Below are 16,272 nucleotides of genomic sequence, written 5' to 3'. Positions count from 1 at the left end.
TATTTATTTTTTAATTTGATTTATATGCCGCCCTTCTCCGGAGACTCAGGGTGGCTTACAATGCGCTAAGCAATAGCCTTCATCCTTTTTGTATATTTTATACAAAGTCATCTTATTGCCCCCACAACTGGGTTTTCAATTTACCTACCTTAGAAAGGATGGAAGGCTGAGTCAACCTTGAGCCTGGTGAGATTCGAACCTGCAGTAATTGCAGGCAGCTGTTCTTAATAACAGGGTGCTTTAGACCACTGTACTACCAGGGCTCTTTTTATGACTTTATGACACCAAGTTTTAATAGGTTTAATTACTTAATACCTGGAAATGATAAAAATCTGAAACTAATTTACATTATACCTTATATCCGTGATGGTGAACCTATGACACATGTGCCGAAAGTGGCACACGGAGTCATGTCGCATGCAATGCGCAGCATCACCCGTTCCTCTTCCAGAGTTTCTGATGCACATGTGTGCGCAATGATCACCTGGCCGGCGCGCATGCACATGCAGGAAAACGAAAGACCAGCTCTTCCACTTTCCGGCACTGCCACATGCACGAAGGCCAGCTGATCGTAGTGCACGCAAATGCTCCAGAAACCAGGAACCAGCTCCTCTTCCAGGTTGCAGCCCAGACAAGCGCACATGCGCTCCCTTTTCAGCGCTCGGTGCCGAAAAGGTTCGCCATCACTGCCCTATATCAATATAACCATAACAATTGGTGTCAATTCTGGAAAAATGGAAAGCATGATAAAGAAACTCAAAATAGTCCTACATTGATTCTGTTTGGTATGAGAAAGCTTGACAAGCTTTCAAGATTCTGTTATTATCCTTTATGGCAATAAGTAACATTCCTGATAATCCTTGTGGTATCTGTTTCCCGAACTGGCTACCTCAAAGGGTTGCCAACATCTGAAAGACCAAAGTATGCTAATGAATTCTATAGCACTGCTCCAACTTGAAGAAGCTGCAGCATGTAATTCCTCTACCAGTAGAAGAAGTAATATGCAACTGAGGAAGATGTGGATCTTTAGCCTGGTGATCCATCTTAAGGTCATAACCTCTAGTTTAGGCAAAGTGTAATGGTGTTGGTTACATATCTTTCAAAACTGGCTCTCAGGTTGGAAAAGAGACACCTTTTGCTTCCAATTCTGTACTAATCAAAACTGCTATGCCACCTTTAGGATGTTACCCACTTATACACTGAGATGCATTATATTGAAAGATGTGATAACCATCTATCCAAGTCTCTTGTAGAAAAAAGATATTGAGTTGGGCAGATGCTTGAAAATGGGATGACCACTCTGTTATATTCTGTGAAAAGAATGTCAATTTGGGTTATTTCAATTAGCATTTTTTTTCAATGGAATTGCAATTTGGAAAGGGAAGAAGTATAGTTTCTTTCCTAGTAGCCATGAGCGGCTCAATTTTCTTCTGGTGGCATACTTTCCAACTGTCTTCTCAGAAGTAAAATGATGTTTTTCTTCTTACAGGCCATCAGTGACCTCATCTCAGAAGTAAATATTTATGTCTCAAAAAGAAAGGGCAACTTCTGGCCTCAGAAGATTTGATGATAAATGAAACTTTCAATTAAAACTTCAGTTAGATAATGGAGTGCACTAAATATAATGCTAAATTTTCAGAAGGTTATGCAAACTGCCACTTCAATGCTGTCTCGCTGTCTTGGGTATCTCTAATAATTAAAGCTTGTGGGATAATTATCCTCCTGTTATCCTGTAATAGGTGGATTGAGTCAGGCTAATATAGAGGAATGGTCTATTCTGCTGCAGCTTTTTGTTGATTTGATGGCAGCTAAACATGGTCATAAGGAAAGGACCAAGGGTTTACATTGTCATGATATGAAGTGGAAAAGAGAGACTTATGGTACGCATAGACTGTTCCAAATTAAGTCCCAGTGCCCAGTTTGGAGTAAAGTATACAACTGTATCTGCAGAGGGTCTCAAACTCTGCAAATTGTAGGTACAACATTGCAATCCAGTTCCATTTCCTTTGTCTGCGCATCACCTCCATCATCAACATCATAAGAATTCAAAAGGGTTGTAGCTTGGATCACAAGGCTGTGGCTACCACTTTGGAGATGACCATGCCCTCCAACCACCTCTGAAAACGTATACACACAATACTCCTTTCTTTGCTGCTGGATCAGTTGGCCACCTGTCCTGCTCTTTTCCTTGATGATATGAGGTGGAATGCCCTAAGTCACACATCAGATTCAAAGGCAAAAGATAGTAATAATTCGAGGGGAGGAGGTGTGTTTAATTTAAGAAATTGCAGATAGTATTTGGCCATGTTCATGTTCTGAAGCTCCTTGCCTTCCAGTCCAAAGTGCTACAGAGTAATCTTCAAACTGCTTCAGCAGTGAACATTCATGCAGATCTGCAAAAACACTGCCCTCCTTTTATTGCCTGTTTATTGTGAATATTACAAGGCTATACTTTTCTCAATTTTATTCCTCATTTTCACAACTACAGCTAACTGTTACCAAGTTTCTCTGGGTGCAGAAATTCTTCAAAGAAAAAGGTGGGTGGTGGGGGGGAAGCTATTACCTTTCTCTGAAAGGAAATGATGGCTAGTAACTGCAATATTCCTTGCCTCAGTCCCCAAATTATCTCTAAGGACAGCTGTGATTAAGCCCCAGCCAAATTGGTGTATTCAGCACAAGTTGGAGCAGAACCGTTTCCTGCAAAAATTGTCCTCAATGATACAGCATGATTATCTGAAGAATGTTTGCTGTGATTAGCATAGCTTTAAATATACTCACCTGTACACATCAGCCCTGTTTCTTCATCTATGCATTCTCCGTCATCACACTCACAGTATTTACCATGGATCAATCCACTTCCTTCTGAATTGTCACATTTACATCTGCCACAGTGACAAGTACCTGTAAACATCAGAAACACAGTATTGGCATTAGGACTACAGTTTACTATTCAGTTTATCATTGAAAAGAATTTTTTTTTACACAGTTTTTTATTATTTTTTTTAAAAAAAACATTTAAAACATCAATCAGCTCTCCTCTGTGATGTCTCGGTGATTAAATTCTTCAGTTCATTTTATTCTTCTTGTACCAGCAGTTTCTTCTGTCTCAGTCATCTTCAAACCACTGTACGAATTGATTACTATAATCATATTCTTACTATCAGGTTTTTTATATGTATTTATACAATTAATCATTTATATTTCTTTTGCAAACAACAGTAAAAATAATTCCATATTTTAAAATATTCTGATTCTTCCCTATTTTTAATCAAGTAAAGTTAATTGAATCATTTCAGCGCAATCTAAAATCTTTCTTATTACTTCATCTTCCAAAGGTATTTTCTCTAATTTCCAATTTTGTGCATAAACAATTCTTGCAGCTGTTATTACATGTATAATCAAATAAATATATTCATTTTTAATTTTGTCAGGTAGGATACCCAATAAATACAACTCTGGTTTAAATTCAATATTTGTGTCATTTCTTCCAACCAGGTTTTAATTTTATTCCAATATTTTTTTGCTTCAGCGCAGTTCCACCACATATGATTATAATTGAAAAGAATGTTTGATTTCATGGCCTATGTTTTTTTCAGAATGTTATATAATGTATGTCATTAATAAGGCATAAAAACATCCTACTAGTAGACATAATAGGTTGATTTAATTCATCCTTCATTGTATGATTGATTAAAAACTACTTCACCAAAGTAATTTATCAGCCCATTAAAATAAAAATCTCACCTGCATTTGAACAAATGATGTCTTGAGAATTCTTGCACATTTCATTACTCTTCCTCCGTGTAAAATTGCAGATAGTTGGGTATTGACAAGCATCACCATACCAACCTTCTTCACATTTACACTTTCCACAATCACACTTTCCATGACCTAGATAAGTAATTTAAAAAAATAGATCTTACATATATTTTCATATTTACTTTATCAAAAAAAAGTTCTTTGCACCAAGTAATAGATTTTCATTCTGAAATTATGAATAATCTTCTTCATCTATAATCTATTTAAATAAAACTTGGAAGAACGTTTTGAATTTATTAGGCAACCTTATTGCTCAAAATGGATTAAGTAGCAAAATCATTATGACAGCATAGATAGCATTTCTATCATGTACAGTATATGAATCCTGATTTTCATTTAAAACTACTTTTGCAAATGTCTTCTGCTTTAAAAAGAATAGATTGTTTAGATAAAAGTTGCTTGTGAAAAAATATATCTGTCTTTTATATCTGTGCCGTGGTGGCACAGTGGTTAGAATGCAGTACTGCAGGCTACTTCTGCTGAATGCCTGCTGCCAGCAGTTCGGCAGTTCGATTCTCATCAGCTCAAGATTGAGTCAGATTTCCATCCTTCCGAGGTCGGTAAAATGAGGACCCAGATTGTTGTTGGGGGCAATATGCTGATTCTGTAAACCGCTTAGAGAGCGCTTTAAAGCACTGTGAAGCGGTATATAAGTTTAAGTGCTATTGCTATACATTTATGTTGCTCTTAGTGACATATTAACACTTGCATTTTCTTATATCCTATAGTTCCCTCTTTTAATATTAATGATTAACCTACTACTTCATTATCAATGTACAATACTGTCAATGATGAGTATAATTTGAACACATGATCTCTCTTCTAAACAGATCGGATTCCACTTTGGAAATCAGTTAGCTACTTAACAGATGTTCAAAAATCAGATGAACTTACTGTATATTGGAGTTTAGAGAACATTTTAGAGATGGGAGAAGGCAGAGTTGTTGTTTTCTGTTGAGGGCCACATTTTCTCAAGGATAATCTATTATGGGGGAGGGTAACGCATCAAGGCTGAGGTAAAAGGGGGTGGGCATTTCTTTCAGCAACCCTTATTTCCTAAAATGATATAATTTCCTCTTTCTTTTCCAAACAGCAGCTTTAGGAAAGAGACCAGAGGCCCCTTATAGAGAACTTAATTGATCTCCTGCATCTCCTCTGACCAGTTCGTTCTCACAGGGAGGGACTACTCAGGATACCGTCAGTCAAATTATGTCGACTGGCGACTCCCAGGGGGAGGGCCTTCTCTGTGGGGGCTCCAACCCTTTGGAATGAACTGCCCCCAGAGATACGGAATATCCCTGATCTCCGTGCTTTCCGCTGTGCCCTCAAGACCCTGATGTTCCAACAGGCAGGGCTAAGCATACAAACGTGCGAATGATTTTTTAAATGTTATCTAATTCTGGGTTTTATTTAATTGATCAAACTAAGTAACAATTTTAATTAGCAATTTTATGATGTTTGTGTGTCTATATTTTTCTTGACTGTACACCGCCTTGAGTCCTACGGGAGAAAGGCGGTATAGAAATATAATAAATAAATAAATAAATAAATAAATAAATAAATAAATAAATAAATAAATAAATGGCTTGAAATTTCACAGAAGGCCACATGATCAAAACTTGAAAGTTGTGCTCTAGAACCAGAAGAACCATTTGTGTTTCCAGGAAGAGGGAGTTGGAGACAGACCGCACAAATATAGGATTCCTCTGATACTTGGCTACAAATCCATAGTGCTGAGGACAGAGAGGCTTCATGGGTCTTTTCAGAAATTGCAACAACAACAAAGGGCACACAGTTGATTTTTTATGAAGTAATCAATCCAACGTTATTTCTATTGGTTGTCAGCGTACTGGAACATACATTCATTTCACTCATTTTAATAAATTAAGTACAGCTTCTACTTAATTTGTTTTAATGAGGTAAAAACAGGCATTTAGATTTTCTCTTTGCCTGTGTCCATGGTGAAACATTAGCATAATTTCTGTAGACTGGTGGGGTGGGAAAAACCTACAAGAAAAGTGTGGGAAAAATTGTTCCCTTGTTCTTTAAACATCAATTTAGCAGCCTACCTTTCATAACCTTCTTTAGCCTGGTAATCAGGCAGCCTTAATCCCTATAGCCAAAAGAAATAAGCATCAACCACACACACACATTACTATTACAAAATGAAATGTTCTAAAAGAATGTTAAGAACCTATAATAACCTGCTGTAATATAAACTTGGACCGGCCACAGATTTTATTCAAATAAATGACTACGAAATGACTCCTTCTAAACTACGCTCTAGATGAAAATTACATCCAACATCTGTTTCATAAATGGCTATTATTTTGCACTAATTATTTCCTCTCCACTTCCTACATTTTGTTTTTCTTTGGCATCACACTTTACCATTCCAATCCCCCTATTCTCATAACCTTTTCCAAATTGTTACACCATGCATACAATTAAGTAAACTGTAAACCACAAAAGCTTGAGACGTAACAGATATATTAAGTTCTCACAGATATCTTTCATGTTAGTGTGATGATATACATTTATTTTAGCAAATACATTTCTCTCTCTCTCTCTCTCTCTCTCTCTCTCTCTCTCTCTCTCTCTCTCTCTCTCTCTCTCTCCCCCCCCTCTCTCTGTCTTTCTCTCTCTGCTTTTGTGTCACTCTTGACTCCTGGACAAATCCCTCCAGTTTTCTGCAATCAATACCTTTGGCAGTTGTTTGCCATGTCTTTTTCCTAGAGTTTGGAGAAAGTGACTAGCTCCAAGTAACTCAGTTGACTTCAGTGCCTAAGGCAGGGCTAACGTTCAGGTCTCCCTGCTCTATTTCAGTGACTTAATCTCTTGTCAGTCTTCCTGGGAAGACCAAGCAGGAAACACAATCAAAAGAGCTTTATTGTAAGCCATATTAACATGTAGGAAGGCCGCCCCTCCCCAGATTAAAATATTATTTATTCTTAATATTAAAAAGAGGCAGGATAGAATATTTCCTCTAAAGGACAAATGGAGAAAATCTTAACAAAGGTGGAAAGCAGCCCCAGTCTTCCTGCCAAAGGAAAATAGCCTCAAGCAGAAGCTTGTATAGGCTGGTCTTTAGGAATGGAGATTTTGTATCCATTCAGAAAGACTGGGCCAATCTATTCATAAGCAAAGAGACTCCAAATAAGCAACACAATTAGGCAAGCCAAGGCTGACAAGATTAGCTCAGACAAACACCTAAAATTTGCATTTCCCCTTTTGCCTGTAGAGCCAGCTATGACCCCATAGGAATCTGGCAAGAGCCATTAAAATATTGAAGGATGCATTCTTACACAGGAACAGGCATCTCAATCACAAAGCTCCAAAGAATGCATAAAAACCCATCTACTGACAACCCCTTTTTGTCAACCACCCAGAAACATGCTGCTGTCACTGGCTACCAAATAAGCAGAGATTTCCTTTCCTGCAGCCTGCCTCCATTTTATGTCCAGAGTCTTTCTCCCAGCTTTGAACCAGTCCTTCCAACAAACAGAAACCTGTACGTCTAATAGTACATATCTCCTGCCACCTCTTTTACAACCTGATAAATTAGGGAAGTTCCTTTCTGAGTTTCTTTCCTTTAATATGTAGATAAAGCATGATGATTATTCATTTCTACAGCTCATCTGTTAAAAGCTCCAAGCAGCCTCAAAATTAGTTTTTAACAAATCAATAAATGAATGAATTCAACATATATTAAAGTTCACCGATTGCCCAGGACACAAGTGAAAGCACTTGAAATATGGGATTCCTTTTTGCACCCTATGGGGATACAAATAAAATAAATCTTCAGCTGTCAACAGTGATTAAATTTGGCTCATTAAAAATATATAGACCACAGAATAATTCAAAAACCTTTTATCTGAATCTGAAAGTGCTGGGTGGAATTGCTTAAGAAATCGCCTGTGTTTGATCCCTTCTTAAATGCCAGGGGATTTAGATGTCAAGAAATAAAATAAGAGCGTAGGAGACTTCTATAGTTACTGTCCAGCTTGACGAATAAATATCTCTAAGGAATTTCAAAATAATCACATTTTACATCCTGCCTCCCCAAAAGAAGTGCTATTCAGTTATTAAATTCGCATATACATATATGCCCATACATTATATAAACACATCAGGGGTGAAATCTACTTACACAACACCTTCCTTACTGGTTCAGAAGCGCGTGTGCATCACATGCGCGCGCAAACCCTCTGAGCATGTGCAAAATCTTCTGTGCATGCACAGAGGGTAAAAAACACATTACTTCCTGGTTAAAACCAGGAAGTAATGACACCCGGACGGGTGGGCGTCGCCATCACTACCAGTTCTCCGAAACACCAGCCACAATCGCTACCGGATCGCCTGATCCGGTCCGAACCAGGAGCATTTCACCCCTGAAACACATGTTTCTAGATCTACTGCAGGGCTCAGAAGTAGCTCCTTCAGAACTGACATATTTTCATTTTTCTATACCACTAGGTGGCTTCTTTGATCACCCCAAAGGTGGAAATGCATCCCAAAAGTTAAAAATCACAGTTTTCCTTCTAATTGCATATAAGAATTCATTCATGTACTGATGCACATGTAGGAATTATATGAGCCTAAATGGCCCATGGAGGGGCTTTTTTTAAATTGTTTTGATTAGATATATCATCTATGGCCATTTTAGCAAGACCTCAGTTTATCAATTTATTAGTTTATCAAAGTTTTTGTTGATATTGGTTTCCTTTATTATTAGTGCTTTTAACATGTTAGCTTCTCAGAGTCACATCGCATCTATATGGATTAAATCAATCAATCAAAATAATTAATATTAATGGAAATACAATGCAACCCATCATAGGGGAAGGTTGCAACCACAGGATCTGAATGCCCCTTTAGTCTGCTATCAAGGAACCAGCTGTTGATGGGTAAAAATATATTCTCCCATCTGATGTTTCTTTTAAATGGAACTTGTACAAGATCGATTATGTGCCATCAAATTGCTTTTGACTCCTAGCAATCATCAAGATAGATTTAGTCAATCTATTTTCTATCCATATGGTTTTCTTATTAAAAACTTTTATCAAAAACAAATAAGACCAGGTGTGATTAGATTTTCGTCAATCATTTTATAATTTTCTATCTATGTAGTTTTCTTGGTAAATGTATTTTACCAAAAAATCAAATGAAGATTAAAAATTAAAAGCAAGAAAATTTTTACTACATCTTATGACATTTTTAAATTTATTGTAGGAAAAAGCACATTCTTCCACCACAACCATCACCACCTTCACACCATATTGAAATTTTTATTTATTTATTCAATTTCTATAGACCAGGGGTGTCAAATTCACATCGGCATGGCGTCGGCACATGGCATATCGGGACTTTTTTCCCCCTTTGCTAAAATAGGGGTGGGCGTGGCCAGCCCATGACGCATCCAGGCTACGGGCCGGGAGTTTGACAGCCCTGTTATAAACGCTGATTTCAGTCAATGACTCTGGGTGGCTTAAAATTTTTTTAAAAATTTGATAGTTAAAAACACTAAAGATACCCAGATTAAATATACATAGGACAAAGCTATTTGGCCAGTTAGCAATTCAGCCAGGGAATAGGGCCCTGAATACATTTAGCACCTCAGGTATGGGAGGCTAACATGATTGGGGCCCAGGGATGGGTTCTAAATTTTTTTACTACCGGTTCTGTGGGCGTGGCTTATTTTGTGGGTGTGGCTTGGAGGTCATGTGACTAGGTGGGCGTGGCTAGCTGGTCAAAGTCATTTCTGGAAGGTCCTCGCACTTATGACCCGACTCATTTGTTTGCTTTTAACACTGATCAGCTGTAGGACGGCCCTTTGAAGCCCCGCGGCAAGAGTTTAAACAGTTTTTTTCCCTCTAGTCATCAGCTGGGACTCAGGAGGCAGCAATAGATTGGAGGTGGGACCAAATAAAAGGTAAGAATAACGTGGGGGGATGGGGGGGGCAGGGGGCGGGGGGGAGAACCAGTTCGGTGACATCATATCGTCACCGCTACCGGCTCGGCTGAACCGGATCGAACCGGGAGGAACCCACCACTGTTGGGGCCAGTCTAATCTCCAAATGGAGGATGTTCCGTAGAGCAGGAGCCACTGCAGAAAAAGCTTGTCTTTTAGTTCCCCTGCCAGGGACTCTGTGATATGATCTATCAAATGTTTTACATTCATGGTATATAAATAGGGTGGAGTACTACCCCAATTCTTTTCAGATAGAATAATAACAATTCAATTTCTTTTGGAGTATACAGACCCATCCAATCTTTTAATATTGAACCAGTTTTGCATTTAGCTAAAGGCATTATGAAGCTGCTTCCATTGACTCTTTGTGGTGACTCAAATGTTTACAGGAAGATTATGAATGGGGCTTGCATCCATACGCATAACCACTCCATTTTTTTTTAATTTGTTTTATTGAATTTTTGCAATTAAACTATCATTATTCAACTCTTGGGCATGACTGTGACCATTTACATATCATCACACTAGTATTAGTGTGATGATATGTAAATATCATGATGATCTATATATTTTTACTAAATCTACATTCTATTATTTTCCTTTTTTCCTATTTTTGATCCAATTATACATTTTTCCCAAATTACATAAAAATCTGAGTCCATCAATCCTTTCAATTCAAGTGTCATTTTGTCCATCTCGGCACAATTCAATATATTTTTAATTATTAAATCTTCAAAGGGTATATTTGAGCTTCTCCAACATTGCGCGAAGGCCAATCTTGCCGCAGCTGTCATGTGTAGAATAATATATGTTGGGTTTTTTTCCCCCTATTTTCTTTTCATTATTCCTAGAAGAAACAATTCTGTTGTGTATTCTACCTGGAAGCCTGTTACTTCTTGTATCCAACTATGTATTTTCAGCCAATATTTTTTTTTTGTTTCGGAGCATAACCACCATGTATGAAAGAAGGTACCTTGTTTTTGTAACCACTCCATAATTTATGCCAGTGATAGAGATGTCTAGTTGCTCTCTTCGACTCACTTATATGCAGCACCGACCCTCCAACCAATACCACAGATGACTGGATATTATAAAAAGAGAGAGACTTGAACAATGCTTTGAAGCAAATGAGAACATTGCTGGTGGGGGGGGGAAATGCTCCTTTTACCAGGTGTTACAGGACACAAAGTTTAAACTTAAAGTACAATGCCACTCCCATTTGAGTTTGCAAGACTAACAAAAATAATGTAAGTACAACTGAGGCCAAAAACTTTTATTAATTGCAGGGCACTTCAGAGTTCAAGCCAAAAGAGTGTGAATCCATTGCATCATATGCAGAGGAACTTTAAAAAGTTCTGAACATTGCAAATTTGGTATAGGGCTAAATGCATTAAAAGGTCAGATAATGTGGAATTCTGAAAGGAAAAAAATATTTAACAGAACCAAACTGAACATTTAATAAATTATTTGAAAGTGCTATCACTATGGAAACTGCTGCTAGAGATATTATAGAGGTCTAGTCAAGCAATTATTAATAATCTTGGCAGAACATACAAGCAGAGCATAAAGGGTCAAATGAACTGTGCTATCATTATGGCAGAGGTTAACACAGAGCAGTTATGCAGATTTAAAGGAGATACCTGCAGCCAACACTCGAGAAGATAGACTCAAGATCCAGAGGTTCTCAACAGACAAACACTTGTTTAGTGAAAAGAAGGACTAGGGGTGAAATCCAGCAGGTTCTAACAGGTTCTGGAGAACCGGTAGCCAAAATTTTGAGCAGTTCGAAGAACCAGTAGCAGAAATTTTGAGTAATTCCTAGAACCGGCAAATGCCACTTCTGGCTGGTCCCAGAGTAGGGTGGGAATGGAGATTTTGCAGTATCCTTCCTTGCCACGCCCACTAAGCCACACCATGCCCACCAAGCTACGCCTAAAGAACTGGTAAAAAAATTTGGATTTCACCACTGGGTGACATGATAGCAGTGTTCCAATATTTGAGGGGCTACCACAAAGAAGAGGGTAGAAAACCTATTTTCCAAAATTCCTGAAGGCATGACAAGAAGCAATAGCTGGAAATTAACCAAAGGGGAGAAACAATCTAGAACTAAGGAGAAACACTCACTTTTGGAGGCTGGTGCTACCATTTAATTTCCCACAATATCATCTCTTGATAACTATTTAACTCTGAACTGGAAGTGGTGCTAAAAAAAATGTCATTACTTGCATTTACTTGACATGCTAGTAAGATAATGCTCCATATTTTGCAATCTTAATTTCAGCAGAATATAGAACAAAAACTACCAGATATACAAACTGGATTTAAAAGCTTGCAGAAGCACCAAAACTGCTAATTTCTAATGATAAAAGAGAGCTTCTCAAAGTCATCTATGCAGTGATGGGATTCAAGTAATTTAACAACCGGTTCTCTGCCCTAATGATTTCTTCCAACAACCAGTTTGCCAAACTGCTCCAAAAGTTAACAACCGGTTCTCCTGAAGTGATGCAAACTGGCTGAATCCCACCACTGCATCTATGTTTCCTTTATTGTTTATATAAAGTTTTCTTTTACTGTGTGTAGACCATACAAATTGTAGATAGTCCTTGACAGCAGTGGTTAGAACGCAGTATTGCAGGCTAAATCTGCTGACTGCCAGCAATTCAATTCTCACCGGCTCAAGGTTGACTCAGCCTTCCATCCTTCCAAGGTCAGTAAAATGGGGACCCAGATTATTGGGGTCAATATGCTGATTCTGTAAATTGCTTAGAGAGGCTATGAAGCACTGTGAACCATTATACAGGTAGTCTTTGAGTTACAACAATTCATTTAGTGACCCTTCATTAAAAAATGTGACTTATGACCATTTTTTTACATTTATGACCATTGCAGCATCCCCATGATCATGTGATCAAAATTCAGACTGTTGGCAACTGTCTCACATTTATGATGGTTATGGTGTCCCAGATCATATGATCATCTTTTGCGACCTTCTGAGAAGCAAAGTCAACAGATAAACCAGATTTACTTAATAACCATGTTACTGATTTAGCAACTGCAATGATTCACTTAACAACTATGGCAAGAAAGGTTGTAAAATGAGGCAAAATTCACTTAACAAATGTCTCACTTAGCAACATAAATTCTGGGCTCAATTATGGTCGTACGTTGAGGTCTACCTGTATAAGTGCTATTGCTATTGAAAAGATTGGAGTATCTAACCACCTCATTTGCCTTTTTAAATTTTAAAACAATAGTTAAAATGGAAAACAATACTTAGAATAGAATATGGAAGAACTAAACAGTTGAAGTATGTCCAATTTGTATTTGATCATCATATTCATGAGAAACTTTGGTTTGGAAGAAAAAGAAATTATAATTAAATCTGCTGGAAGAGATACCAAGTCAAATATACAATGATACTACTTTGACAGCTAGATACAAGGAAGATTTACGGAAACTCTTGTTGAAGGTAAAAGAAGACTGCACTAAAATTGATTTGTTCTCTCAACATTAAGCAAACTAAAATTATGTTAACGGTCACTTCTAACCTAATGCAAATAGGCAGGAAGAATTTGAGATAGGGATAGATTCTACCTTCATGGGCAAAAATTTACAGAAATAGTAAATATAGTCATGAAAGAAACAACTGTCTGCTTTTTGGAAAAAGACTATGATACACCCAGACATAATATTAAAATGCAGAGACATCACACTGATAACAAAGGAAGTTACATGTTCTCATTACCATAATTTTCAGTGTTATAATAAACAGCTTGAAAGTTAGATCAACAGAAAGGCTGAATTAAAACAAATGCATGCATTTGAATTGCGGTGCTGGATGCTGCAAAAAAAAAAAACAATTCAGTACTAGATGAAGTAAAACTAGACTGTTCGTAAGAAGCACTAATATTTAAGATTTACATTTCAGACAGATAATACAGTGATATCAGTTCCTGATAAAGGCCATGAGACATAAAAAAAATCTAAAGGAAGCGAAAAAGGGATTGGCAGTATAAGACAAACTAGCTAGATACTATCACTGATGACACAAGCATAAAAGTACAACAAATAAGCAGTTACTGACTGTCAGGGACACAAATTCTCAGAAATAACTGAATAAAATGTTGTAATAACTCATCTAGAATACAAATATTCCAACACATTTAGACTATCCTAAAATGCAGTCTTATTAAAGTCACCACATAAACCTGTTACTTCAGTTATCACCAAAGCTGCACCATAAATTCAATTAAAAGTATTTCAATTCAAATTTGGGAACAAATGAACAACTTTCTATTCAATAACCAGAAATTTCTTCTGTAGCTCGGGGAAATGAGTTTCCATTCATTTTCAACAAAGACTAATAAATGGTTGATCAGCAGCAAAACCAGAAGTAGAATGTACGTGTAAAAAGTGTCTTATATTCTGTGATGTTCCCATAAATAGGCCATGGTCATAACAAACAGTCCTAAATTTTTTTTAAAAGGATGTTATATTCCAAAGGAAGACAATACCCTTTGGCATTTTTAAAAAATCCTTTTGCTTCTCTATGTGTGATTTTAACAAAATCCTGTCACAAAAACTTTTGATTTTCTACTGAAATCCTTTTCCGTCTATTTGTCTAGGTCCTAGGAAATGAGTATGTTCAAAAATAAATTAATTATTTACACTGTTGTAACAAAACAAGTATTTTTAAACAAAAGAACATCTGAGTCAGACCAGGCTTTATCATATGAAAGCAAGATTTTTTTTCTTCCTAGCATTTCCTGCAACTGCAAGGTCAGTTTTATTTCGGATCAACCAATTATTGATCCATTGGTTGCAATAGGAATTGATTGATCAGCTTGTATAGAACCGAGGTGGCGCAGTGATTAGAGTGCAGTACTGCAGACTACTTCAGCTGACTGCTAGCTGCAGTTCGGCAGTTCAAAATCTCACTGGTTCAAGGTTGACTCAGCCTTCCATCCTTCCAAGGTGGATAAAATGAGGACCCAGATTGTTGGGGGCAATATGCTGACTCTGTAAACCGCTTAGAGAGGGCTGTAAAGCACTATGAAGCGGTATAGAAGTCTAAGTGCTATTGCTATTGTTGCCTGAGCCTGATGTCATGAGCTGAGGGAGAGTGACTGGCCCCAAAACATCCAGTGGCTTTCATGGCTAAGGCAGAACTGGAACTCACAGTCTCCTAGTTTCTAGCCTTGTGCCTTAACCACTAGGCCAAACTGTCTCTCTAAACGATTAATGAAAGTATCTCCATCCAGAGGTCATTTCTGATGCAGGAATTTTTTTTTCATATAAATTATGGTGAAAAGTTGAATCTCATACAAACTTTTCACATGCCCACGAATTTATCTGTCTTTATCAAAATTTCAAATCAAGGGACTGCATTTGTCTTTGTTAATATTAGCATTCCCATTAGCAAGTTAAGAAATCCTTTTCTTAATAGATTTTGTAACCTATTTCTCTTAGTTTTTATTTAAGAGCTAGGCATTCTGACACCTAAATTTATCCACTATGCTTTGTCCTACCTTTTTTTTCAATGATTGGAGGAGAAGGTATTTTTCAGAGTGACTGGGGGATAATGAATTCAGATTATAGGCTATAATAATTCAAGTACAGCATTTTATGCAGTGATGATTAAGTCTGAACTTGATATATTTGAAGAGCCTGAATCTGAGAATCTAATCTGCTAACAAAAGGTGTTGTTTACTAGGTTTTTAGGAACAAGGTTAAAACTTTACAGTGTCACACCCCAATATCATTTTCAAAGAGGAATATGATCTTAGATTCTAAATTACAAAAATACTTGCTTTATGAATGTTTTCCACTTTCCTCCAGCATAAGAATCAAGGTATAAAGAATCAAAGAATAATGAAAAATAAAGAAAAAGATCAAAATATGACTTCTGCTCTTCTTTCTATTGAGTAGTTAGAATACAGAATATAGAATAACAGAGTTAAAAGGATCCCTTATGAGGGTTTTGGAAAGTAACCACAGAGTCAGGTAGTGCGTTCCAGGCATTGACCACTGTGCTCAAGTCGTGTTTTCTGCAATTAAGTTTGGAGCGTTTTACCTTAAGTTTGTATCTATTGTGTGCTCATGTATTATTGTGTTTGAAGCTGAAGTAGTCATTGACAGGTAGGACATTGTAGCATATAATTTTGTGTACTACGCTTAGGTCAAACCGAAGGCAGCGTAGTTCTAAGTTGTCTAAGCCCAAAATTTCAAGTCTGGTGGCATAAGAAATTCTATTGGAGGACTCTTCTCGTGAAATATCTCTGGACTCTCTCAATTGTATTAATGTCTGATATGCAGTGCAGGTTCCAGACACATGAGTTGTATTCGAGAATTGGTCTAGCAAATGTTTTGTATGCTCTAGTTAGTAGTACAATATTACCAGAGAAGAAGTAACGCAATATTAGGTTAACAACTCTTAATGCCTTTTTGGCAATGTTGTTACAGTGGGCTCTGGCACTTAGATC

At 37.2% G+C, this 16,272-nt stretch overlaps 1 protein-coding gene across 1 annotated transcript in view; it reads right to left on the bottom strand.

Annotated features, from left to right (window-relative positions):
- Nucleotides 1–16,272, bottom strand: part of ITGBL1 (integrin subunit beta like 1) — a 167,320-nt gene that overhangs the window by 99,499 nt on the left and 51,549 nt on the right. The window contains exons 3-4 of the mRNA XM_034418138.3: nucleotides 3,745–3,891; nucleotides 2,779–2,901 (exon numbers count right to left, since the gene is read on the bottom strand). Of these exons, the coding sequence (XP_034274029.1) occupies nucleotides 2,779–2,901; nucleotides 3,745–3,891 (270 nt within the window). The remainder of the gene's footprint in view (nucleotides 1–2,778; nucleotides 2,902–3,744; nucleotides 3,892–16,272) is intronic.

Source organism: Pantherophis guttatus, chromosome 5 (genome assembly GCF_059756535.1).
Source record: "Pantherophis guttatus breed Tessera chromosome 5, ASM5975653v1, whole genome shotgun sequence".
Lineage (NCBI taxonomy): Eukaryota > Metazoa > Chordata > Lepidosauria > Squamata > Colubridae > Pantherophis > Pantherophis guttatus.
The sequence above is the reverse complement of the archived record's forward strand: the minus strand, read 5'-3'. Positions and strand labels throughout refer to the sequence as shown.